This window comes from Acipenser ruthenus, chromosome 6 (assembly GCF_902713425.1).
Source record: "Acipenser ruthenus chromosome 6, fAciRut3.2 maternal haplotype, whole genome shotgun sequence".
NCBI classification, from domain to species: Eukaryota; Metazoa; Chordata; class Actinopteri; order Acipenseriformes; family Acipenseridae; genus Acipenser; species Acipenser ruthenus.
Genome location: NC_081194.1, coordinates 74,623,764 through 74,648,701, shown reverse-complemented (window position 1 = coordinate 74,648,701; position 24,938 = coordinate 74,623,764). Strand labels below are relative to the sequence as shown.

General features: G+C 39.1%; 1 protein-coding gene and 1 long non-coding RNA gene across 4 annotated transcripts; one reads left to right on the top strand and one right to left on the bottom strand.

The window, feature by feature from the left end:
• Positions 1-2,196: 2,196 nt before the first annotated feature.
• Positions 2,197-21,043, bottom strand: LOC117410546 (uncharacterized). Of its 3 annotated transcripts, none has more exons than XR_009328967.1 (6): positions 20,470-21,043; positions 15,223-15,283; positions 14,379-14,596; positions 6,990-7,158; positions 5,790-6,394; positions 2,197-3,507 (listed from the first exon to the last, which is right to left on the bottom strand). It is a non-coding gene; the product is annotated as an uncharacterized LOC117410546 (long non-coding RNA). The 3 variants fall into 3 exon arrangements; XR_009328966.1 differs by having other exon boundaries at positions 2,197-5,810; positions 6,318-6,394; XR_004545700.3 differs by having other exon boundaries at positions 2,197-6,394.
• Positions 21,044-21,127: 84 nt separating this feature from the next.
• On the top strand, positions 21,128-23,113 carry LOC117410545 (DNA-binding protein inhibitor ID-2-like). The gene is made up of 3 exons (XM_034017167.3): positions 21,128-21,588; positions 21,836-21,905; positions 22,505-23,113. Exons 1-2 carry the CDS (start codon positions 21,235-21,237, stop codon positions 21,896-21,898), a joined length of 417 nt encoding a protein of 138 aa, XP_033873058.3. The 5' UTR covers positions 21,128-21,234; the 3' UTR covers positions 21,899-21,905; positions 22,505-23,113.
• The last annotated feature ends 1,825 nt before the right edge of the window (positions 23,114-24,938 follow it).

Here is a 24,938-nt window from a genome sequence, read left to right as displayed (position 1 = left end):
GTAGAGGAGCTGAAAGCTTTGAAAATTAAAAAATAACCCACTGTATCTCATTTAACAGTTTGCAAACTTCCTGGTTTAAACAGGAAGTCTGTTATTATACTGAAAACTAAGTTGCCTGCCTTGCTCCTCAGAATAAGTTAATGTCAAGCCATTTAAATTATTGAGATGCTAATTACAACCAGCATAATGAACTCTTTCTGGTTTCCTGAAATCAATAGGTGTAAACAAAATGACCAAGTAGACTACACTTTACTGTGAATTTTAAAAGGCATAAATTAAAATGCTTTTGCTTCCTGTATGTTTAAATGATTGTGTAGTTTTCACAAGCTTCCACTAAAGAGCAACATTCGTTATCAGATTCTTGCATTATCAATTACCCACTGTTAGTAACTGTAAAATACGAGATGGTATCTATTCTGGTAGTCAGCTTTCTTAGAAGTTGTATTTAGTTCTGCTACCCACTTCTTCATTTTGCTGCAAAAGCTGAACATTTCATCAGTATTTAAGGAAGAACCCTGGTCATCACGAAGCTGTACTGAGATATTTTCAGGTTTCTTTTTATTTTCCTATATTGTGGTTGGTCATCTCCAGTGGTCATAGCAGTGCTGTACAGAAGTGACAAAGACTTTATTGAAACTTTATTGGACATGGAATTTGAGGGCTCCGTTCCCTCTGATTGGGTGAGACTCAGTCACAATAAGGATCTTCCAGGTGCACGTTAGGCAGCATTCATCACATGCACCCGCCTACATTCAATCATATTACATCCAGTCATCTAACATGTTCTGTGTGTTTACAGACACTTCAGTTTGTTTTAGTACTGCTGGAGAACTAAAAGACAAACTGTCCCTCAAATACACTGTCTGTTATGCACACTGTATTAGGAGTTAAGAACTGGAGTAAAGAATATTTTCTTTTGTAAAGTGTGAGTGTCTTTTGATGTTCTGGGTGCATTTCTCAACCATTGCCCTGATCTTTTTAAACAATGGTGTCACCGCAACTGATGTAGTACTGTAAATGCATGGGTGTCAAACTTAAAGGGTAAAGGTTTTCTATAGCTCTAAATTGTTTCATTATTATTATTATTTTAATGTTCACTGACTAGTAAGTGGTCACACCATTCCAAGAGCTTAGCTGTTTTAGAAGAGCAGATTTTCTTGCTTAATAACAAAAGAGTGTGTCAGAGTGTGATGGTTTCCCACCATCACTATGCAAACCCAGCAACACAAACTGTGTGCATTAGCATTTGAAGGAGCTTCCCATTAGTAATGGCAAGAAAAGCTCCTCTCTGTGGGTGAAATCCATTTTGTCCTCTCTCCCGACATCTGTTCGAAACCTTTAGAGCCAAAAGGGAAACTAGATAATGCCAAAGAAGCTTTTGATTTACTGTAATGGTACTGTGACTATTCCTCAGCCTTCAATAAGCAACTTTAGCAAATACTTGGTGCTAGTCATAGAGCTGATATGTCCTCATTCTTTTAATGTGCACCTCTAATAAGTGAGAAGTAGCTAGATCCAAAATTATTCTAATTCGCTTTTTCACTCTGGTTGCATTTGTATGTGTATATATTGTGGTGAAGCTAGGGTTGCCACCTGGCCCCATAATTCCGGAACACTGTGAGACAGAACAGGATTTTGAAGTTGCCTTTAAACTGAAGGAAATCAACACCTGGATTGAGCGATAAACCTTTGCTAAATTGATTCATTATCTCGAGGCTGCATGACAATACAATAATAGCTTTTAACAAATTAAATAAATAAATAAATAAGTACCATCATCAATATTTATTTATTTTATTAATAGTTTTAAAAATATGTATTTTAAAGTTTAAACTTTATCATTTCTAATAGTATATAGCCTTCTCCCGCTCAAATCATTAATACTGACAGGCTGTTCACTATTCCTGACACCAGACAGCGTGAACACCAGATCAGTAAATTAGGGCTCTATATTACTAATTAACGGGATATAAATAGCAATTTTTAACTGAAATACTAATTTTACAAAATAAAAAAGTATCCTGAATAAACCTACACACATGTTTATTCAAGGTTTATAATTGTTTATTTTGTAAGATTTCTATTATCACAATGATTTGGATAATTAAGAAGCAGTATTAATTAAGCAAGTGTTTAGTGCTCAATTCACATGTTTATTTCTTTCGGTTTAAGGGCAACTTAAAAACCCTGTCCCGTCCCAAAGTGTTCCTAGGGCCAGGTGGCAACCCTAGGTGAAGCCCCTCTAGTCAGGATGGCCTGGGGCTCTATCACCTCTTTTGTGTGGGTGCACCAAGAAAGTCTCAGAGTCTGTGTTTATATTTTAGCGCAGGTTGCACACTTATATTATTTACAATGAAACAAAAACAACAACAGCAAACAAAATCCTAGCTCCCTTGGAGCACTACTTAACCCTGTTTTTCTTTTAACTCTAAAGCCAGGGAAGGCAATCTCCTTTTGTTCCTTGTTTTAAGTTTCTTTTCCTCAAAAACCACACCACATATCCTTTTCCTGGTAGTGTCTTCTCTCCTCTCCAAACACCTTCAGTTTATATACACCTGTGATTACAGCTTAACCAGCTGCATCTGTCCAATTGTTTGGAAACTAGCATCTATTTTCTGACCTCCCATGTGGGTCCCAAAATGGCTACTCACCACGGTCCTAAAACCCCCAAGTTATGGTGCACATGTACACCTCATCTCAATATATATATATATATTACAATCAGGTTCAAAGGAACAAATTTGATTAAACTCCCAACACAAGTCCAGCTCAAAACTGATTTACATCCAGAATACATAGAGGATTTGGAGATCGATTCCACAAACAAGCAGCTTGAATCCCGTTAGATTTTGCATACAAACAAGATAAGTTATAAACATATTGGGATAATAACATCACCAAACCTTTTTACTGATACCAGCGGGTTACTTTAAAAATGAATAAACAAAGTGAACAGTCTACAGTATTGTGCTGTGTATCGTGACTTGAGACAGCTGTGTATGTCTTTGTCTTTCCCACCAGCAGGACTGTTTTTGTTTTTTTAAGAGGGTCTGCAATATCCAAGAGTCAAGAGTGCAAGAGTCCTTGATCCACAGTTGAGGAGTTGGAAATTTTAGCTTAAAATAAAAAATTCCATCTGCCTTACATTTAAGAAATGTTGTAAGTTTCATTATTCAGAACTCAGTAAGATTTATGACTACTGACGTTGCTTTGTGGAGCATTACATGGTCTAATGTTGTAGAGAGCTTGCCTTCCCACCTTAGGTTCCTAGTTCTGAATTCAGAATTGCCTTGGTTATTCTTTATGGGAGGAACTTTTTTATTTTTTTCAGAAAGTGGAATATTGACATCATTACAAATTATTATTATTACTTAGTCATTTACCAGGCGTTTTTATCCAAAGCGACTTACAGAGACTAGGGGGTGAACTATGCATCACAACTGTTGCTGCAGTCACTTACAATAGGACCTTGGTTTTATGTCTCATCCGAAGGACGATCCTTCCACACTGCAAAAAAAAAAAATACTCTTGACTATACAGTTCTACAAATATCTAGAGCACAAATCGTCCTGTGATAAAACTTGCTAAGCACATTCTTAAAAGAAAATCAGTGTCAGAATCTGTGGATATGTGGTGTCGGTCTGTATATATGTTACAGTTAGGATATTATTTAGAAAAAGTATCTGAATCTGGGTGGTATTTGAGGCATCATTTTTTTGTGCATCTGGTGAACGGTGGTAATGGGGACTTAGTTTTACATAATCCTGATAACCCTAACTTTGCATGTACAGCCACTGGTTGTATTAAGCAATGATTTAACAAACCCCAGGCTTTTCTTGCTCTGCTTTGCGTCCCTTCCCTCCCTTCAGCCTGAAGCTTCTACTCAGAAAGCAAGATTACTAGAGCGTAACTGACACATACAGTAGTTTAACATATAAAGGCTAAACATTCTCAGGAATGTAAGGGGAAAGAAACAGATCTACGCAGTCATTGTATTTTGATTGACAGTTGACATTGTGTCTAGATGCATTGTTGTCTCAGTTGATGATGCGGTTACCCTCCACAACGCCACCCTTACTCACATCATCGACACTGTTGCTAGGCTTACAACCAGAACCGTCAAGAAAGATGGTACTCTCTCGAACTTCAAGTGCTTAAGTCTGCCTGACGCAAGCTCGAGCGCAAGTGGAGGTCGTCTGGACTAATGCTTCACAGAGAGATCTGGACCGACCGTCTCATGAGCTGCAGGTGTGCGCTTCTCGTGGGCAGGGTGATGTAGTTCTCTGAAATCATAACTATGGGACACGATAAACCCAATGTTCTCTTCAAGACCATTGACCAAATCCAGCCACCGACAGATCCATCTCCCGTTCATCCTCCTCTCTTACCTGTCATGATTTCTCCCCTTTCTTTCGGAACAAAATTGACAAGATCTATTCTACACTCTCCCACCACAAACCCAGTTTATTACTTGACCACATTGACGCTCCTCCGGTTGCCCATCCAGCCCTCTCCTCTTTCTCTCCTCTCTCCATTGCTGATGTTTCCGGTTTACTGTTGAAATCAACTACTGCCATGTGCCCCCTGGACCCCTGGCCGACTAACCTTGTCCGTCTCTGTGCCTCTTATGTTGCTCCTTCCATTATGCACACTTTCAACCTGACCCTGGACTCTGGTTCGGTTCCTGCTGCCCTTGAGCTTTCCCTAGTTATGCCAGTACTCAAAAAACCCTCCCTTGACCCAGATGACTTATCTAATTTCTGTCCTATCGCCAATCTCCCTTTTCTCTCCAAAACTCTCGAAAAAAAAAACTCTCGATTTTCTTCAGTTCTGAACACTAGCAAATCTGAACTCCTTCTATTAAGATCTAAAACTCAACTTAAGAATCTCAATATAGCTGCCCTGAACCTCGGAAACTGTCTCCTGCTGCCTTCCCCCACAGTACGAAGCCTTGGTGTACTTCTTGACAGCAACCTCTCCTTTGATGCCCACATCTCCTCCATGGTCAAATCTTCCTACTACCATCTTCAAATTATCTCCAAAGTCCGTCCCTAGCTTTCCCTCCCAGATGTGGAGATACTCTGTCATGCATTTCTCTCCTCGACTCGACCAGACTACTGCAACTCTCTATATGGTGGTCTCCCGGCACGCACCATAAACCAACTGCAGCTAGTTTAGAATGTCGCTGCCAGGATCCTTACCAGATGTAAAAAACGTGATCACATCACCTCCCGTCTTGCTGTACTGGCTACCTGTAAAAGTTCAGGATTATTTTCAAAACTCCTGCTCACCTACAATACCCCATCACACAGGTCCCAAGTACCTCCTCACGCTATGTCCCTGCCCGCAAGCTGAGGTCCTACGGCTCTGGCCTGCTTGTTATCCCCAAGCAAAAGTGCACCACACTTGGAGAACGCTCATTTAGCTTCATCGCTCCAACTCTTTGTAACTCTCTCCCAGCTTTGGTGCGTGATGCTCCCACCATCGCTCACTTTAAATCAACCCTCAAGACCCACCTGTTCTCTCTTGCTCTCCATGCTCTTTAAGCCTGATATCTGCTATTAGCTGTTGTGTTGCTGCTACTATTTCATGTATTATGCACTTTCCACTGTATTTAATGTATTATGCTTTTTTTTTTTTTTTACTGTATAGCATGTCATGCATTTCTCTATATTTAAAGTATTATGGATTTTCTTGTTACTGCATTTGTAGAGCGCTTTGTGATGGTGGTCCACTATGAAAGGCACTATATAAAATAAGGATTGATTGATTGATTGTTGATACTTTACCTATACATTTATACTGTACACCTGTGAAAGGATAAAGAAAAGATGCTATGAACAGATAACACTTTTGTTCAGCTTATCAAAATTCACAAAGGTTTACAAAACCCCAAAAAAGGGTTACATTTCCTGACCCGCACCCAAACCACAAAAAAGTTAATATTCCCACAAAATGCACTTCAATATTTCCAATTATACTGTTTTATCAGGGGTACCAATTCGCTTAAACAAACTGAGGTCCAATGATCTGAGTAAAGGGCTAAGGTCCAGAGCCTCAGCAGTCCTAGTTCAGCAACTGTGTAACCCTGTGACCCTTATCCTCCTTGGTCCTTTTGTTCAGTATACCAAACATTTTACATTTGAAATTGCCTGCGCTCCCATCAGCTATAGAGGCCTCGTGCAGGGACATTCAGAATACTGAACGTTCAGTATTTCGGGATCCCAAATATTGGTCCCATATTTTGTATGTTTATGTGGTCTCATGTAAAGCAAATAACACGTTTCACTGCCAAATTTCATTTTCTCTTAACAAACCTGGTCTCAGGAGCGAGGAGGTTATGTGCCTCTGTCTCAACCAGCTGCAAACCTGAGCAGTTGTTGCATGGCACCACCTGAAACCAAAATGGTATATTTAATTTATATGGACTCTCCTGGGGGAAATAAAACCCAGTTCACGTCTCAGTCATTTTACCTTGTAGCCATTCAGTTGCAGAGGATCAAGCACGTAATTAAGCTGTTTGAGTAATAGCCAGCAATCTTGATCCTCACGCCACAAGTGGCCAGTGCTAAAAATCTATCAAATAAGGACACTTTCTCGCTAAACAATTACCTTATATTTATAGAAGACACACTGGCCACTATTAGGCAGACTGCCCTTTTTGTAGTCTGTTTGGTTTTTACAGTGTTGAGAATTCACATCTTTCTGTAACACCAGGAGGTTTTGTAAGACCATTTGCTTTCAAGTATAATAAGTCTTACATTGTGAAGCAGGCTTAAGTGACAGCCTTTGAACATACTTTGATTCATCTGTGGATTTTTTATTTTTTCTTCACAGTACTAACACATTTCTAGTTTCAAGGATGCATTTCACATAGGTATCTCAGAATCAAATCAAGTGTTCTAACTACACAAGCAAATTATCAGTTAAAAATATTAAAAGTGGCAGCAAGTCACTTCTACCTATTTCCACCATCTGTGAAGCCTTACCCTCAGGTTCTTTTCATCGGCCATCCTGGGAACAAAGCTGGAGGCAGATTCCAGCAGTGGTTCCATTCACTATTCATTCAGTGTCTCATCAACTCTATATGGATCCAGCCAACTGCAGTGCTAAATCATGGTCCTTTCCCAGAATTGACATGGTAATGAAGTCATGGTCCTGCTCAAAGAAAAGGACAGCCGTGTATTCTCCCCCTCACTACAAGCCCAGTCTTTTCACCCCATTCAGACCCCCCAATTATTTTATAGCTCTGCCACATCTGTTAATAACTAATTTGCCCTTTAGTACTTGGCATGCTTTATCAGCCCCCATCCCCCTTTACAATACTGAGTAGTTAACATGGGAGATACAAGCAGTTGTACATGGCCCATAGGGTGAAAAGGAAACTGCTTTCCACTGGTTCACAAAATTTATGACTCTGTTCCACATAAACATCTTTGCAGCTGGAAGTCTGGTGTTAGGGAGCATGTCCAAGAGGTGTGTGGAAGACAAAAATATACACAGAATATATTTATAACTAGAAGGGCAAAGCCATCAACTGTCTCACATTCTCAGCATCCACAATTATCAGACTTGAAAAAGAAAAACTTGAACGGAAAGTGTACTCTGGCCAACTCATGGACAAACAGAACAAGATAAATTGTCATCACATCGCAAGCATTATGCTGTGCATGTAAACCACAAACAAAGCCTCAAATGTATCTAAATTTAACTCACAAGATAAAGTTTGGTTGTTCTGCCCATACCCATTTTTTGAAATCACAGTTTTCAAGTGGCCACATAAATAAGATAATGAACAGGCAATTACTTAATTGGAATTCAATAGGAAATAATATTTTATTTTATAAGATTATTCATATTTGAATCCATGCTACTTATTGTGGATGTGACATCAGAATGTGAACATTTTCGCGGTATGCGGTTCAGGTTCAGGTGAGGGTCAGAAAATGTCATTTTTGGGTCAGGCCTGAATTTGAATAACCAAAAATCGTTATCAGTCCTTTCAGTATACTCGTCTGTAACCCTTTCCCAAATAACATATTTAGAATGTAAATGTACCGGTATTTCCTGCACTAAAGCAGGAGGCGATTAGGGAGGAATCAGCTGACTACGCAGTGTTCTGGGTTTGCTTTGCCGCATGTTTGATACGTCGCAAGATCCTTTTATCATGTCTGCTTAGTGATATTAAAAATGTATGTGGACGAGATGAAACAAAAGACAGCGCAGGGTTTATATCATGTAGTGGATAATAGTTCGAGAGGTAAATCAGAAGTGTGGAATTATTTTGGAATCATAGCGAATGAAAATAATTAACATCTGACTGGATTCGTTGCTTGTAAAACCTGTCATTATGTTTTTGTGAACGACAGCCACAAAACTGTTACATCATCTGTGCAAAAGCACAGGTGTAGCTCTATTTCAGCTGGTGGGAATAGCCAGGTATTTTATAGTAAATAAGTAGAGATGGTCAATATGTTAAGTATGTTAAAATATATCCAGACCACTAGAGAAAGCTACCACACAGTATACACTCAATCCGTGGAGATGGTAGAGATATCTGTGTGTGAATTTGAGCGCGTGAGAGAGTCAGTCAATGCAGGCAGTAAGTAGGTAAAGGACAAATACTTGCGGCGGGTTCAGTCGGTTGCAGGTCTTATTAAAGTGGGTCGGATCGGGTCGCGGGTAAGAAGACGCTGCTGCAACGGGTTGCTGGTTCGGGTCGGGTCCTGTAGTAGCCGGTCTGGATCGGATCGTAAAAATCGTGTTCAGTGTAATCATTTGTGCTTTGGGATAATGACACATAAAATGCTATAAAATTTTTTGTGTTGTATTCATAGAATCATACTTCATATTCCACAGCTATATTAACTACTTAGGGCAAGGATCAGTATTAGGTCCTCTGCTATTCCTAATCTACATTAATGATTTAGATTCTGGTATAGTAAGCAAACTTGTTAAATTTGCAGATGACACACAAATAGTTGGAGTGGCAAACATCGTTGCAGCAGCAAAAGTAATTCAAAATGATCTAGACAGCATTCAGAACTGGGCAGACACATGGCAAATTACATTTAATAGAGAAAAGTGTAATGTACTGCATGCAGGCAATAAAAATGTGCATTATAAATACCATATGGGAGATACTGAAATTGAAGAAGGAATCTATGAAAAAGACCTTTAAGATGACTCAGAAATGTCTTCATCTATACAATGTGGGGAAGCTATAAAAAGGGCCAACAAAATGCTCGGATATATAGTGAAAAGTGTTCAATTAAATCAAGGGAAGTAATGTTAAAACTTTACAATGCATTAGTAAGACCTCATCTAGAATATTATGTTCAGTGCTGGTCACCTTGTTACAAAAAGGATATTGCTGCTCTAGAAAGAGTGCAAAGAAGAGCGACCAGAATTATTCCAGGTTTAAATGGCATGTCATATGCACACAGACTAAAAGAACTGAATCTATTCAGCCTTGAACAACAAAGACTACGTGGCAATCTGATTCAAGCATTCAAAATTGACAATTGACAATGTCGACCCAGGGGACTTTTTCGACCTGAAAAAAGAAACAAGGACCAGGGGTTGTAAATGGAGATTAGATAAAGGGGCACTCAGAACAGAAAATAGGGGCACTTTTTACACAGAGAATTATGAGGGTCTGGAACCAGCTCCCCAGTAATGTTGTTGAAGCGGACACCCTGGGATCCCTCAAGAAGCTGCACCCTGTGATCAATAAGCTACTGACAACCAAACAAGCAAGATGGGGCCGAATGGCCTCCTCTCGTTTGTAACCTTTCTTATGTTTTTCTTAATTAGGACTTATGTTTTTTGTTTTTCATTAACGTCATTTTTCAGTGCTTATTTTTAGCTATTTTCAAAATACCCCAAAATCGTTTTTGTTTTTTTTTGTTTTGTTTTTTTTCCTTGGGGCTTTCGCTTTTTATATACTGTATGAAAGTATTGTTTTCGGTTGCTTTCCAAAATGCTTGGGCATTTTTTTCTGTCACAATATGTATAGTAACTCGACAATACTTGCACACTTAAGTTGTACCTTCTTTCCTTTCCTATCTTACTCAACAAAATCCTCGGGCACATTCTTCTGGGGTTTTTGTGTGTCTAGGCATTTTTTTACATTTCTCAACAATTTGACATTTTGTTTTAAATCCTCCCTATCTAACAGTAACACAGCTTTAAATCCCGCAAACAAGTCTCCGTTCCTAATTGTAATCTCGTTTTAAACCTCACAAACAGACTCTCCAATAGAAATATAGGAATTTGCTGCCACTCAGTAGTTAGTGTGGGTTTAAAGTATTCAGATCGAATCAATGATAGATGCAAGTCAGGAAGGAGTTCTTTTTTTTAATGGGAAAGGGGTGAAGTCAATGTGAATTGAGTAACCAGTGTTTATTGGCTCTACATCGATTTCATGTAGAGCCATTGTAGTCCTCAATGCTTCTCTGGAAGAGTGTCCACTAACAGGGAATTTAACTAGGAGCCATTCCCCTTCCCCACGGTTTCACAAATGAAGGATGGACAGCATGTGTAAAGAGAGTCCTGTCAGGTGCAGATCAATAGTTAACAAGGCGGCTCTATAGAGTTCAAAGTTCAGTAATAAAAATAATAAAATGTATTAAAACAAGAAGTGAAATGCTAATGGAGGGATGGATGATTTTAAAACATAAAGATTTTAATCAACATGAATTTATCATAAACTGACATTTAGTGATCAATTCAGAGCTATTGTCCAAAGGCAAAAACTTACAGATACACAAGCATATGTTGATTTATGGTTATTCCGGACTGATTCACAGACAGCTCTCATAAAAAGAAAATATTTGATCGCTGCAAAAATCCATGTAGATATCCAACGAACAAAAACACTTTTGCCTCTCAGTCAATGTAGCAATTTTCAAAGGAGATTAAACTTTCCTTTAGTCTTGTTAACCTTTTGCCCTCAGAGGCTCCTGTAACAAAAAGCCTGCCTCCCTCTGAAGTAACATCGGTCTGCTGCTGCAAAACAACAGCAAACTGCCAGGAGATGTCTTCAGCTTTCCAGAGCCCATGGAAGCTCAGAGCGTGGGTTGATACGTATATTCATAAGGTTTCCCTGGTCTTTGTTTTATTCTATATGAGCATGTGTTACAGCTGCTAGTCACATTTAAATGGTGTCCATTATGGGTGGCCACCTCCACCTGTACTTGATAAAGGGGAAGTGTTACAAAGAGCACTGATTTGCTTTGCTGTAAGTAATGATATGTTCTTATTCTACAGGAGGTGTGGCTCAGAAAAAAACTAAACAGGTGGCTTGATTCACCAAGCACTGTTGTGTCCATAATATAGCTTTCCATTGCTTTTGGCTTGACACACTATAGAAATTTTAAAAATGCAGATTAACACACAGTTTTACCTCATTGACACGAGCCACTATTAAGCCGACGCTGAGACGGCTTTGGTCTTTTTTTCTGCAATGTAAACACAGCCATCCTAGGTCTTGCCATCCTAAAAGTGGCTTGCTCTACTGTGAACACATCTTTCCCTGAGTCAGCTCATGTTTACCACATATACTCATGGGCAATACCCTCATTGTCAGCGACAAACAGGCACAGACACAGCAACAGAAAGTTGGGATTGTTACTCAGACAACACAACAAAAATATATATTTGTGCGATACAATGTGAAAAGACATTTAAACGTGCAGAATTGATGTGGGATGAATGTGAAAGAAGCCTGTTTGACACAAAGCTTTATTGTCAGAAATATTATTTTTCACACATATCTACAAACATTAACTGTGATTGTATTTTGATATGTATCATTATGAGGAAATGTTCTAGAATTAAACAAATCATTACAGTAAAGTCAGTAAGAAAATAAAAGTTTTCCTTTACATGCTAAATACAGTCCTTTGTTTAAAAGTAACATGCTTTTAGACTCGCACATTAGCATGCTATCTCGCGCTCACACGCATTCCTAAGATTATCTCACGCATTTTGAGTAAATGTTAGTGGTGTCGATTAATTACAGTTAAATCCGTGATTAACAACAAAGTTGAATAAGACATCAATGTTTGTAACTCGGGTCAATGTCAAATCCAATTTGCCTGTATAAGGTACCCGTAAGCCCATTTTGAGTAAATATAAAGATTTTAAATACTTCTTCTCAGGGGCTGCAAGAGACAGCAGTACATCCGGGGCCTCGGGCTTGGGACTTAGAGCACGGTAAGCCACTTTCCAAGCTTGTGTGCTGTCGTAACCACGGAGACTACCGGCCCGTGTTCTATACGCGTGCAAAAGGAGAGAGGAGTACATTTTAAAACAAACTCTAAAGTGCTGGTTTAATTAAAAGCCTAGACTATTGGATGTCGCCAAGGACCAAAGATGAGACCCTGTCTTAAGCAATGACCTAACACCACACCTGGAAAGTCTCACTCTTTGACATTGAATCTCACTCTTTGGGGCTATAAATCTCACTGTTAAGGAAAGCCAGCCCTTGGCATCTCTGAATTATATGCATTACGGCATTAACAATAGAATTATATAATTCGAAAAATAAAGCCGCAAGCTTGTGGAAGTTTAATCAGTTTAAGTGTATAGGATTTATTTTTCAAAGTGTATCATCGTATGTGCCATGATGTGAATCTATGTATAAGCACTAGCTTCAGGTCCAAAATCACTTGTTTTATTTATTTATTTATTTATTTTTAATTTATTAGTTGCCAATGGATTTTTTACCCCATTTCTTTCCCCAATTTGGAATCGCCAATTGTATGTTATATTAATCTCGGTCCACAGCTACAACCCCGCGTCGACTTTGCGAAATGACGGCAGACACACACGTCCTCTGAAGTGTGCCCTGCCAAGTCATCTTTTTTCCGCACTGCAGGTCCACAGCGAAGTCATCAGACCTATACTGCTGGAGGACAACACAGATCTGAATGGCTCCACAGCAGACCCGCATGTGCCCTGCCGGACTCAGAAGTCACTGGTGCGCGATGAAGCCAGGATTACCCTGCCAACCTGAGCCCTCCCTACCTGGGCGGCGCTTGGCCAATTGTGCGCCGCTCCCTGGGAACTCCCAGTCACGATTGGCAAATGACATAGCCTGGATACGAACCAGCAATCTCCAGGATATACGGTGCATCCCGTACTTGACGCGGAGCGCCTTTACAGGATGCGCCACTTGGGAGCCCCCAAATCACTTGTTTTAAACAAAGGACTGTATTTCGCCCCATAGAATGAAATATTTTTATCTTTTAAACTTTTAAACTATTAAACTTTTCTTTTTAGCTATTAAACTAATAACTTTCGTGTTTTTTGAATAGCAAATAATATTTTCATGGGTAAGAAAATAAAGTTTGTTTACATTTATATACAAGAAGAGTTGTCAGGCTGATGTGTAAACATATACAACAACACCTGTTTCTTTAAAATGTCCACATACCCCTGAAGAAGAGACTTTGGAAGAGGACATTTAAAAGGTGTTATTTACATATCAGAGTTGTTTGACAAGTAGACGGTACAGATATACAAGTTTTCAATGCTTTGCTCCATTTCTTTTTTTTTTTTTTAATTTAGTAGTCGCCAATTGATTTTACCCTGTTTTTCTCCCAATTTGAAATAGCCAATTGTATTTTAGGCTCAGCTCACTGCTACCACCCCTACACCGACTCAGGAGCGGCGAAGACGAACACATGCTGTCCTCCAAAGCGTGTGCCATCAACCAGCTGCTTCTTTTCACTCTGCAGGCCCGCCATGCAGCCAACCCAGAGCTACAGCGTAGGAGGACAACGCAGCTCTGGGCAGTTTACAGGCAATCCCGCAGGCGCCTGGCCAGTCTACAGGGGTCGCTGGTGCACGGTGAGGCAAGGACAACCTGGCCGACCTAAGCCCTCCCCCACGGACGGTGCTCGGCCAATTGTGTGCCACCCCCTGGGCACTCCCATCCACGGTTGGCAGTGGAATAGCCTGAACTCGAACCGGCGACCTCCAGGCTATAGGGCGCATCCTGCACTCCACGCAGAGCACCTTTACCGGATGTGCCACTTGGGAGCCCCGCTTTGCTCCATTTCTGATGGCACAATTAAATCTTAATTACTACGGAATGACCACCTTAAAATAGAAACACACAAGTGACACAAATGACAGGCTTCCTGTTGATTTAAACACTTCTGCCTCTGGAAGTGTCTTCATGCATGGGGTGGCATCATTGGGCACACACTACAGTTCAGGGGCCAACACCAGCTCAGGTCTGTGCTCAAATGTACACGGGTGACTAAAATAATAAGAATCTCAAATAATAAGAATCTCAGGCCCGAGTTGTAAGTGTAAACCCACTATTTGTGTCACATAGATCTTGTCTTGAATTTAATAAAACATACCAAATAACAAAGGTGCCCACTTGAAGACCCCAGAGAAGTACCCTACTCAGCTCAGTCCAGACAGTTGTCATGCTGATGCGCTAGGGAGGCCGCACAGTGGTTCATCCCTGGAGCCAGCATTGCAGCCGTTGTGTGTGCTGATGTGCCAGGAAGGCAAAATAGGCTGATTCCTGGAGCTAGCATTACACTTCAGCCATCAACACCAGGCAGAAGGATATCTACATCAGATGGAAGGAAACGCAGATGGATCACATTAGTTTACAGTGAAAGAAGCTATGTCTTAGTTGGTGCTTATCTTGGCGAGAGCCGAGTCCAATATCAGCATGAAGTTTTAACACCTACTCTCATGTAATGGAAATCATTATGTATTGATTTTCTACATTTACATTTCCTGATAATTGTAGAACCTTGTCAGTTAGACTAGATGTTTTAGATGTTTTAATCGTGCAGTAATAACAATTAAATTAAAATGTATTAAAATCCTATAATAATATCTCGCATACAAAAAAGTAAAAAATTAACATGGCAGTGACAGCTGTATACAACACAGCCTGTAACCTAGGAAACAGTGTAATCCCACCATTGTTATTATTTAAGACACATTATTAGTAGTGTTGCTTGTGGATGCTGGCATTGTTGCCTGTGCAGGACAGTGGCCAGTAGATAGAGGACTTTAGTCACTGTAGTATCACTGTTTCCTTTCAAAAACTGTCAGATTCAATAACTGGGTGAGGATGCTGTAATCACTGCACATTATCAGGCTACCAGATTCATCTTACAACACACAGTAAATTGAATAATTAAACTGATTTAAAATGATATAATTAAAACAAACATAAATTACCTTATGAAAGATGTGGCTTCCGGATGCATTGAACAATGGTACCTTCCTTGTGTCTGGAATCCTAAATGAAGGAATGAATACATTTAATTAATTAATTAATTAATTAACTAACCACAATAAGAATACAAATACATTTAATAGAGTTAGATAAGCCTTAACAAAACATCTATTTTTGTAGTTCAAAGGAATCTCTCAATAAGTCCATCAGTTTTTTGGAATGCACAAAGAAAGTGTTCTCTGAGCACAGTTCAGATACAAACGTGCAAGAATCCCTATAAATCAACAGAATGGTAAAGCACAAAGCTGGAAGTAAATGGGGATTACAATTAAATCTCCATTAAACATTAATGCCACAGCTGATTGTCTGTTTTGTCTTTAATACATTGATATAGAATTTCTGTTTTATTACCATATCTTCTGTGCAGTTGCCTATCCACGTACACTGTGATCAATATGCAAAGTATGATTCTGACGGGTATCTTTTTGTATTGAACAACCAAAACAATTGTTAATTTTTACACAAAAATAAAACAATAAAAAGGAGAAAAGACCACGTGAATTTGGATATAAACTGCCCAAGGTAAATTATAGTAGAAAATCAAAAGTGGAGCGGTCTATTTGATCATATTTTGATTCTGCAAATAACAATTTAGAGTCCTAAATGTGTTTTTAAGTAAACACTGCTGACTGATGAACAAGGTGTTTTATTATACGTATGTATAAAAACGAACCGAATTAAAAACTTTAAACTGTCTTTACATGTTGATGTGTTTTTGTTTTAGATCACAGAAATGCAACTTAGTACCGATGACGTCGTTTCTTCAATCTGCACGGGGGATGATGCAAGTTGCTATACTTTTTTCAGGTCTAACAATAGCTAAACACGAAAGCCACGCCCCTGGGGGGGGGGGGTTGATGTTGCTACAAGAGTCGTGCGCCACTGTTTTAAGTGTACACTGCGGCACGCGACAGGCGCGTGGTGGTAACCTCTGTTTCTATGCAACAGTGTGTAATTCTGAGCTCTCTTGAAACTCTACCGGAGTTATAGTTACACTTCGTTATAAGCACTTTTTTTTCCGGGGGCTGGAGGCTGCAAAACAAACCAGCGTGCAGTTCCTTTGCATAAGCATAGAGACTACATTTACCGGCTTTCCTTGTGGCATGGAAATTACCGGTCGTCAGATAAAGCACTACCTATACATATGGACGAGAGTTGCAAAACGTGATGGCGCGGTACCAGGAGGAGACTTTCTAAAGCAGTGCTTTAAATGATGTAGCAGTAATGACAGGTCTGGAACAAAATTAATCGCTACCACCAAGAGGCGAAAATCTGAAGGAAATGACTTGGCAAACGGCTTAAGGATGGGACATAGTAAGCGGATGGCACATTGTGGCAAATGTAAGCTGCTTGTAGTGATCACGATTTCAAGTTTGTGCTGGACTTTATTTTTTAATGCTGAAAACGTACGAACTTCAATGCACGTGATTGTGGGTCATTCAAGATTAGCCTCAAACTCGTATTACAGCATTAAATGTTTCTCTCTCTCTCATGGAACGAGATGCTTGGCTGAATTTTTGACCTCGGTGGGGATAATTTCCCACAGATGGTAATGGACAAACAGTGTCAGAATTGTGAACAGAGTTGAGTTACAGACTCAAATTAGGGATCGGCGTAAGAAAAAAAAATAAGCACTTTGAAGAGAAGAGTCTGCCTACAGCATTGTTGTTCTACAGGCTGATTGTGTGGGGAGTGCAGCTGCAAAAAGCTGGATCAACAGCAAAAGGCGGCGGCGCAGACTTCCTGACGCCAGCCTGCAGATCTCCCGTCAACTTACTGGCAATCGCACACTGTTTTCCAGGCCTTATCTCTTCAAAATCTTTTTTTTTTTTGTGACCGGAACAAAAGTAACAGGGAAATCCTTTGTGAACGGAAAAATGTCGTTCCAGATCGGCTCACTTGAGAGAATTGTCAATTATGTGTACGTTGGTAGTTAGGGTTCTAAAAGGATTTTTTTTTTAAAAAAAAGCAAATCCTGAAAAATGTTGAATTCCATTAATAATCAACGTTTTGAATGTATGTTACATTGAACGATATATTTAAATAGGTTTAGTTTATATATTGTTTTTAAAAAATTACGTTGTAGTTTAGTGGGAATACAAATACACTACACCTCTTTTCATCGCCTGTGCGTTTAATAAATCTCATTTACTAGTCACACAATTTTGTATAGCCTATCCTTTTCTAACCTTACAATACTCTGCATGTAATCACATGTGTTAGCGCTTCAATACTTACAAAATGAAACGCGTACAGAGTTTAAAGTTTATTTATTAACACACTTGGGGCAGACGTTTGCGCTAACTTTCTAGCAAAGAACTATCAAAATCCATTTTGTCACAAACAGAATAAAAGCAATTCCTCTTTTAAAAGACATTCTGCCTTACTAAACTTGCTTAACCTTATACATTGCAATATATTGAACTAGGACAGCCTGACGGTGAAATAAAAAAGCGGTTTGTAGTAATTGTTTATATTATAGGTTGTTGTTGGTTTTTGGTTTTTTTTACTAAACATACATTTTGCAACAACCGGTATCATCCGCAACACAAACTGCTGCTGTTTGTCCTGTAAAAATAGTTTTAAAATGTAAATAGATTTTCACTCCTGCAGGTAGCAGGCAGGTGTTTACTTCAAGCAATTTATAAACCTATGTTATAAATCAAGTATCACTCCAAATAATTAGCCTACAAACGAGCAGTACGCTTGCCAGGTAACAGGACTTGACAAGTCGGTATAGACAGTGCCCCTTCACTCCTTCCTCAGTTTCTACACAGCAAAGCTAAATTTTGGTCCAGCCTCGGAGCAGCTGAGTTTCATTATGTGTAAGTATCTCCAATTACAAAACTATGCTGAGGAATGACCCTATTCCAAATAAAGTGTAACTTAAGAAATGCAAATCGATGCAGGTGTGCGGGCCCGGAGCGTTGAAGGGCCGAAGTGACGAATTAAACTCCAGTTTCTCAGCGCTCAGACCCATTGATCAGCTGGGAGCGCGCGCTGACTGACAGACCCCGTCCGTCACCATAGCAGCCGCCTAAACGGCGCCACAAGGACTGGCTGGAGTGCGGCTTTGAATGGGTGACGTCACGAGGCTGGCGCCAGAGAGTCGGCAAGAGCTTGAGCTCGCGGCGCTGTTCAGTGCTGCTGCTTGGTCCCGATTCATCACCTGTCAGGGATCAGTCAGGGTGTCATGCGAAATGTACACAGCTGTGAGAACAAAAGTAAGAGGAAAGAAAAGGGAAAAATCCAATTGCACCAGATGTGGTCAGGACCTTGAAATCCCATTGCATCCCATTAACAGTGCAAGACTCAATAGAAGACTGGGAAGTCTCGGCGCTCCGAATCGGGTTTAAACTAGAAAACAATGCAGGTTTTTTTTTTGTTTTTTTTTTGTATCAAGGTGTTTAGAATAAATTCCATTGCAATGAAAATAATCATACAGCTTATGTAAACGAGATATATCAACATTTAGATCACATACACGGTCACTTTCGTCATCAAGAAAATTGTGCAGCTTGTTAAATTTAACAAAAGCCTTGTAATGGAAATATACATTACTAATTATTAGTCAAAACCAAACCTACACAGCTTTTACCTCACTTTACAAAACTGAAGATTCTCGCCGCAAATATGAAAATGCATGTTTACACTGGCATATAAACCACACTGGAATCTAAATTATAATTGCATATCAATTCCAGACTACCTGTTAAATGTTAAAAGAAGATCCAGACAAACTAAAAACTACAATATACACCTCAAAGTTCACATTCCTTGCATATCATAGAATGGCATTATTTCCTCATGTAGCTGAAAATTGTTTGCGATGAAAGATGACCCGATATATACACAATACATTATATTCAAAATATGGAATATCAATTCGACATAATTACAGGTATTTCTTTATCGCCAGATAAGTATAATAAACGCCAGGGTATTCTTACAACCCAAATTATAACTCCATGCATGTTATATTATTGGTGACAGAATTAAAGTCCTCTGCAGAGTTGTGTGTTGCATTCCTGTCTCGGGGTTGTTATTCTACATGTTTGTGTGTGTGTGTGTGTGTGTGTGTACTTATACATATATCGTACCCAATTAAATTTACAAAGCAAATGAGCACAATACATAGCACAGCGATGCTCGACACCCACCGCAGCCCCAGCGAGCGGGTCATGAATTCGCTTCTGCTGCATTGCTTTACGCACGGCGCTCTAAGCCCCTGCACCAGCTGAGGAATGCAGCATGTAATTGAAACAAAACAAATTGCTACATGTGAACACTGATAACGGATCACTTCTATTTAATTTATTACATAATTACTTGTTTTGAAAATCTGCTGCCCTTGAACGTCCTTTTACAGAAATAACATACATGTTATTCGTAAATTACATCCTATTAAAAATGTGTTTGATCAAATATGCCAATCCCATGATACAATGTGCAAACAGCCGATGGAGAGAAAGTGTCATCTTTGTATTTTTGAAAAACACACGTCTTTACTGCACAGTCAATATAGTTTGCTTTATTTAATTGCAATTGCACTGTGTCTACCAACATCTGTATGTGCAATATAGCACCCTTAGCACACATTAACATCACCCAAGGTACAGTTGGTCCTCCCCCTCCCCCCCCCGCTCCCCCTCCCTTAAAGCGACCGTTCGTTCCCGTAGGCAGAATCTAATTTATGTAAAATAAGTGCACAGTACCACATTACTGCATTAGCATTTTTCCAATTACAGTGCAATGTTTAGAGGTTCTCTCTTATTAACGTTTTAGAAAAAATAATCCACTGACCCAATTGCTTCAGTGTGAGTTACAGAAACAGCAACCTTCGCAATTCATATGCTCTAAATAATTCAAGCAATATCCAAAACTCATATTGATGTACAGCATACTGATAAGGCACAGAAACAATAAAATAAGCGGGTTTTTTTAATTGTCCAAAAGGCAGCTCACCTAAATCACTCATAAAAAGGCATCTCAAAAGTAAATTGCAGAAAATAAACTATATGAACAATGAGATTTGTATAGATGATAGACATGTCCTGTCCATAATCATTAGTCTTTGGACATGACTAAAGTTTTCCAAACTATTTTAGCTTTTTTAATTAATTGTTTGCATCTTGATCACCATTGAAGAAATGATTGAATGAAAGCATACATTTTTAAAACTCCAGTACCTGTTTCTGTTTGCATTGTGTATCGCCCGTCCCTTCCAGTTTCTACTGCGCTTGTTCTGAGGGGGCAACGTTTATAAGTGCACCAATCGTTAGCTACAGTAACTATATTTTAAAGTAGCTGGGAAAAGAAAAAAAAAATACAATTATTACATTATTTCCATGTTTACTATCTGTCCTTCTACGTTCGTTTAATTAAAGTATTAACCTGTCTGAACACTCCAAGCGACCACTGAAAAATGTGCTTTCCGTTTTACTAAATACCGACAGCAAAACCTTGTATATTAGATCTGAGATACATCAGGCCAGTACAATCAAGTAAAAACAAAAACACACTCGTGCCTGTTTTTATTACTAACATCTACAAAGTGTTTCACCGGCTTGACAATCCCCCTTATGCAATTCATTAATTCACTGATAGCCTTATCAAAAACAGGTAAGGGCTTAATTCTCCAAATTACTAAACCGAGCTGTTACATTCGAACACCACCTCCATCCGATATATCACTGGTTAAGAACACAGACGATGTGGGTGGGGTTGAGCATGCTTTAGTTTAACCAATGCTGTGGCGCTGGCTTACAGATCGACGTAACCATACTAGCCAATCAGCTAAGACCATACCGCTATCTGGCAAGCCCCACTCACGCTATATAAAATAGCAATGACAGCTCCGAACGCCAGTCAGTGCTCAAAACAGTCACAGACCGCAGCTTTTAGATAGAAAAATAATCTACATTTAGCGCACTTACTTCTTTCGAATTACAAACATGAAATCAATAAGCCCCGTGAGGTCATTCAGGAAAAGCAGCGCCAGCTTGTCCGAACACAACTTGGCCATTTCCCGGAGCAAAACCCCCGTGGACGACCCTCTGAATCTGCTCTACAACATGAACGACTGCTACTCAAAGCTGAAGGAGCTCGTGCCCAGCATCCCGCAGAACAAGAAGGTGAGCAAGATGGAAATCTTGCAGCATGTCATCGATTACATCCTGGACCTGCAGATCGCCCTGGATTCCCATTCCAATATCGCCGCCAGCCTCCATCACCAGCGGCCAGGACAGACAGCATCCAGGAGTCCCCTGACAACCCTCAACACAGACATCAGCATCTTGTCTTTACAGGTAGGATGCATTTTCAGTACGTTTCGCGTTTCTTTGTGAAGCTGGAACTAGTTAAAATAAAGCCAGTTTAAAACCGAAAACATTACATTGCATTGTGTTAACAATAGCGAAACCTGAACGTGCCGCTTCAATAAACACATGAATAGTACGCGAGTTATCATACGAATTTGACGGGTGTTTCATTGTTCTCTATCGCTTCGAAATCTCTATATATATTTATTTATTTATTTATTTATTTATTTTACAGGCGTCTGAATTCCCTAAAGAACTAATAATGACGACGGACGACAGCAAGACGCTCTTTCGTTAATTTCACGGTAGGTGTTCTGTTTTGACGTGTATGTTATAGTAATTTAAAGATTATGATATGAGTATGCCTCAATGAAATGACGCCTGTGCTATTTTGAATTTGAATCTTGGAGGCTAGGCAGGTTAAAATAACAGCAAGTGTTTGCTTTTTTTTGTCTGTTGTAATAAAAATTCCATATACTGTGCTTAGTGTTGTGTTGCTGGGTTAGACAGTTGGTGGGTAAATACTGCCAATATTAGACTAATAATACCATGCAAGAAACTGTCTACTTTCAGAACATCAAGCAGATTAAGTAAATGTTAGTTTGCAATCTGAGAAAAAAAAGCGATATAGTACATTTACGGAAATTACTGTTTATTTGGACTGCTATGTCTGTACATAATTGATGCAAGAAGCAGGCAGGCGCCAATAGTACTGCAATTAACTAGATGCATTCCCAGATTGCAAGTTCTCAGAATGTGCTGGTGTTGGGACTCTGGGGTTTGCCCAGTATTCGAGTATTTGGTTAAATGTTAAAATTGTGGCTTCCTCCCTGGCGCCAGTCTGTCCGGACCTCTGCCATGTTTGCCTTTTCTTAACACGCCTCTCTTTCTCAATCTTTTGCAGGTGTTTGGTTTATGCACAAAAATCACACAGGACCTGGGAACTGACCTCCCCACCCTACCCCACCCCGACCTGGAGTTGATCGACGGCTTTTTTTTTTTTTTTTTTTTTTTATATAACCGAGAAAGAGACTATTTAAAAAAAAAAAAAAAAGAATGCTCTCTGTCATACCAACTCGAACTTTCATAGTTATTTATCAAGATACTTTTTTTTTTTGTCCTTTCTTCAAACGGAAGGCTGTTTGGTATATTCCCAAGCCTGGGATCTAAAGAAAAAGAACGCAAGGAGTCGCCCACAAGAAGACTTTACCTTTTTTTACAAAGGTGGAGCGTGAACACAAGACAACGTGGTTAGTTGCTTTATAAAGTTTAGTCTCTTTGTCAGAAGTGTGAAGTCTTTGGCACTTCAAGGACTGAGACATTGTATAATAAATGTATATGATGAGTGAAATCTTGTGAACTCTAATCAGAGTTTATCTTGTATAGCAGCAGAGATTGTACATTTCTGCAGAAAATGTAATGCTGTAATTATGCTGAAACTTTTTATAAAAGTAATATTGTAAATTGTACCTCTTTTTATACAAAATAAATCAAATGCTTTATTTGAAATGTTCTCGGTGTACTGCCTCCCATCTTTTATAAAAGCGTTTCTGTCTCCTCTTAGTAGAGTGGTATGGTCAGTGACCTGGTAAAATAATATTTTTAAACAACTCCAGTGTAATAGGCTTACTAGTTTTGTCAGATATGTTTTTACAAAATCATGTAAATGTACTTTTGCACATCTGTCCTGCACAATATACCTCTCTTTCCAAACGTGCAATGAAACAGCTAGTCGTTAAATGTTTCACACTAACTCGATCTGTGTCCGAACTGTATCGGTAGACTGAAAGTATAGTGAGTTTCTAAAGGTGGTTGTCGGGCGAAACCTAAATACACTTGTCAACAACGTTCTAGACAGGAACAGGAATAAACCTGCTATTAAAGTTGTTGATTACACTTTTGCTGGACCCCACCTCTCCCCTCCCCTGTAAATTCAATTACACGTAAGAACCAAGTAAATCAGTGAAATTAACATTTTTATATACACAAAAAAATCTTATGTTGGATCGAGGTACTTGCTCAAAATCCAACGTATCTAGGCGTATAATCATTTACTTTTAAATAATTGACAAATTAAGAATAGTTCAAATGTAGCCTTAATCATCTGAACTAAACTACTGAAATGTGTTGTAAGTCCTGTACCTATGAATGAGGTGGTCATTGCTGTTTTTGTTAGGAGATAACCCACGCTAGAATAATACTTTAGGTTCTCCGTGGATTCCAAAAAGCACGGAGTGCTCTATATTGTTTTTTCGGTGCAAGGAGGACTCTTACTATGAAGTATGGAGTGAACCGGTCTCACCTGTGTGTATGAACTCTCTAACCTGAATTAAACAGGTGTTTGGGAGGCGTCGCTCAGTTTGGATATGCAGCCCTTCCCTGTCCTTGACACAAAATGCATCACACACAGCCCCGGGGATACCTTTAAGCTGAGACATACCACTGATCTTATAATACAAACATTACACTGACCGATCAACACGGGTCTGTTAGGAGTTACTACCTCAGCACATAAAACGCTCCACTAGCAAGACGGCAGATGCATTATATAAAGGGGAGGGGGGGGGGGGGTGTAATCATGCATATATATATATATATATATATATATATATATATATATATATATATATATACACACACACACACACACACTGTAACTGCTCACGTTTACATGACTAGACAAAAAGGTAACGATCAATGGTCAATAGCGCCCTCTATCTAAAAACATACGAACAACATTCCACTCAACAAATTAATAACAGTCAACTTTTCATCTTATTAAATAAAAACTTTGAAGAAAATGTAATTAAATCACATATCCTGCTTTACTTAAACAATACATTGATAAATTACTTCTGTTTTACATTTAGCACTTCAGTGGAAACCAAAACAAAACCAAGGATTACATTCTTTGTGGTTTAGAGAAAAATTGAATTGTTGATTTTTTATTAATGTTATGTTGTAGTTTCTATAAAAATGAGAAAAGGTTAAACAAAATCTATGACTTACCATAAATTATTTTTATACGATCAGAGTTGTGAAATCAGCCAATAATCGTCATATTTCTAATTGGTTTGGTAAAAGGTACTACGCTTACCTTACTCTATCTTCAGTCCTGGACCATGGAACCTTAAAAAAAAAAAGGTGGCGCTGCAGGCTATATGAAGTAAAAACAAACCAAGTCTGTTATTGGTTTGCAAAAACATGACGCCACCTGCTGGATTCGTTACAGTGCATGCCAGATGATTAATGGGAGATCTCGATAATAAAATCTACCCGTGGGAACTTGAAGTTTTTAAGGGCGAGGTGTTGGTTTGTATGTAATAAATGTAACAAGC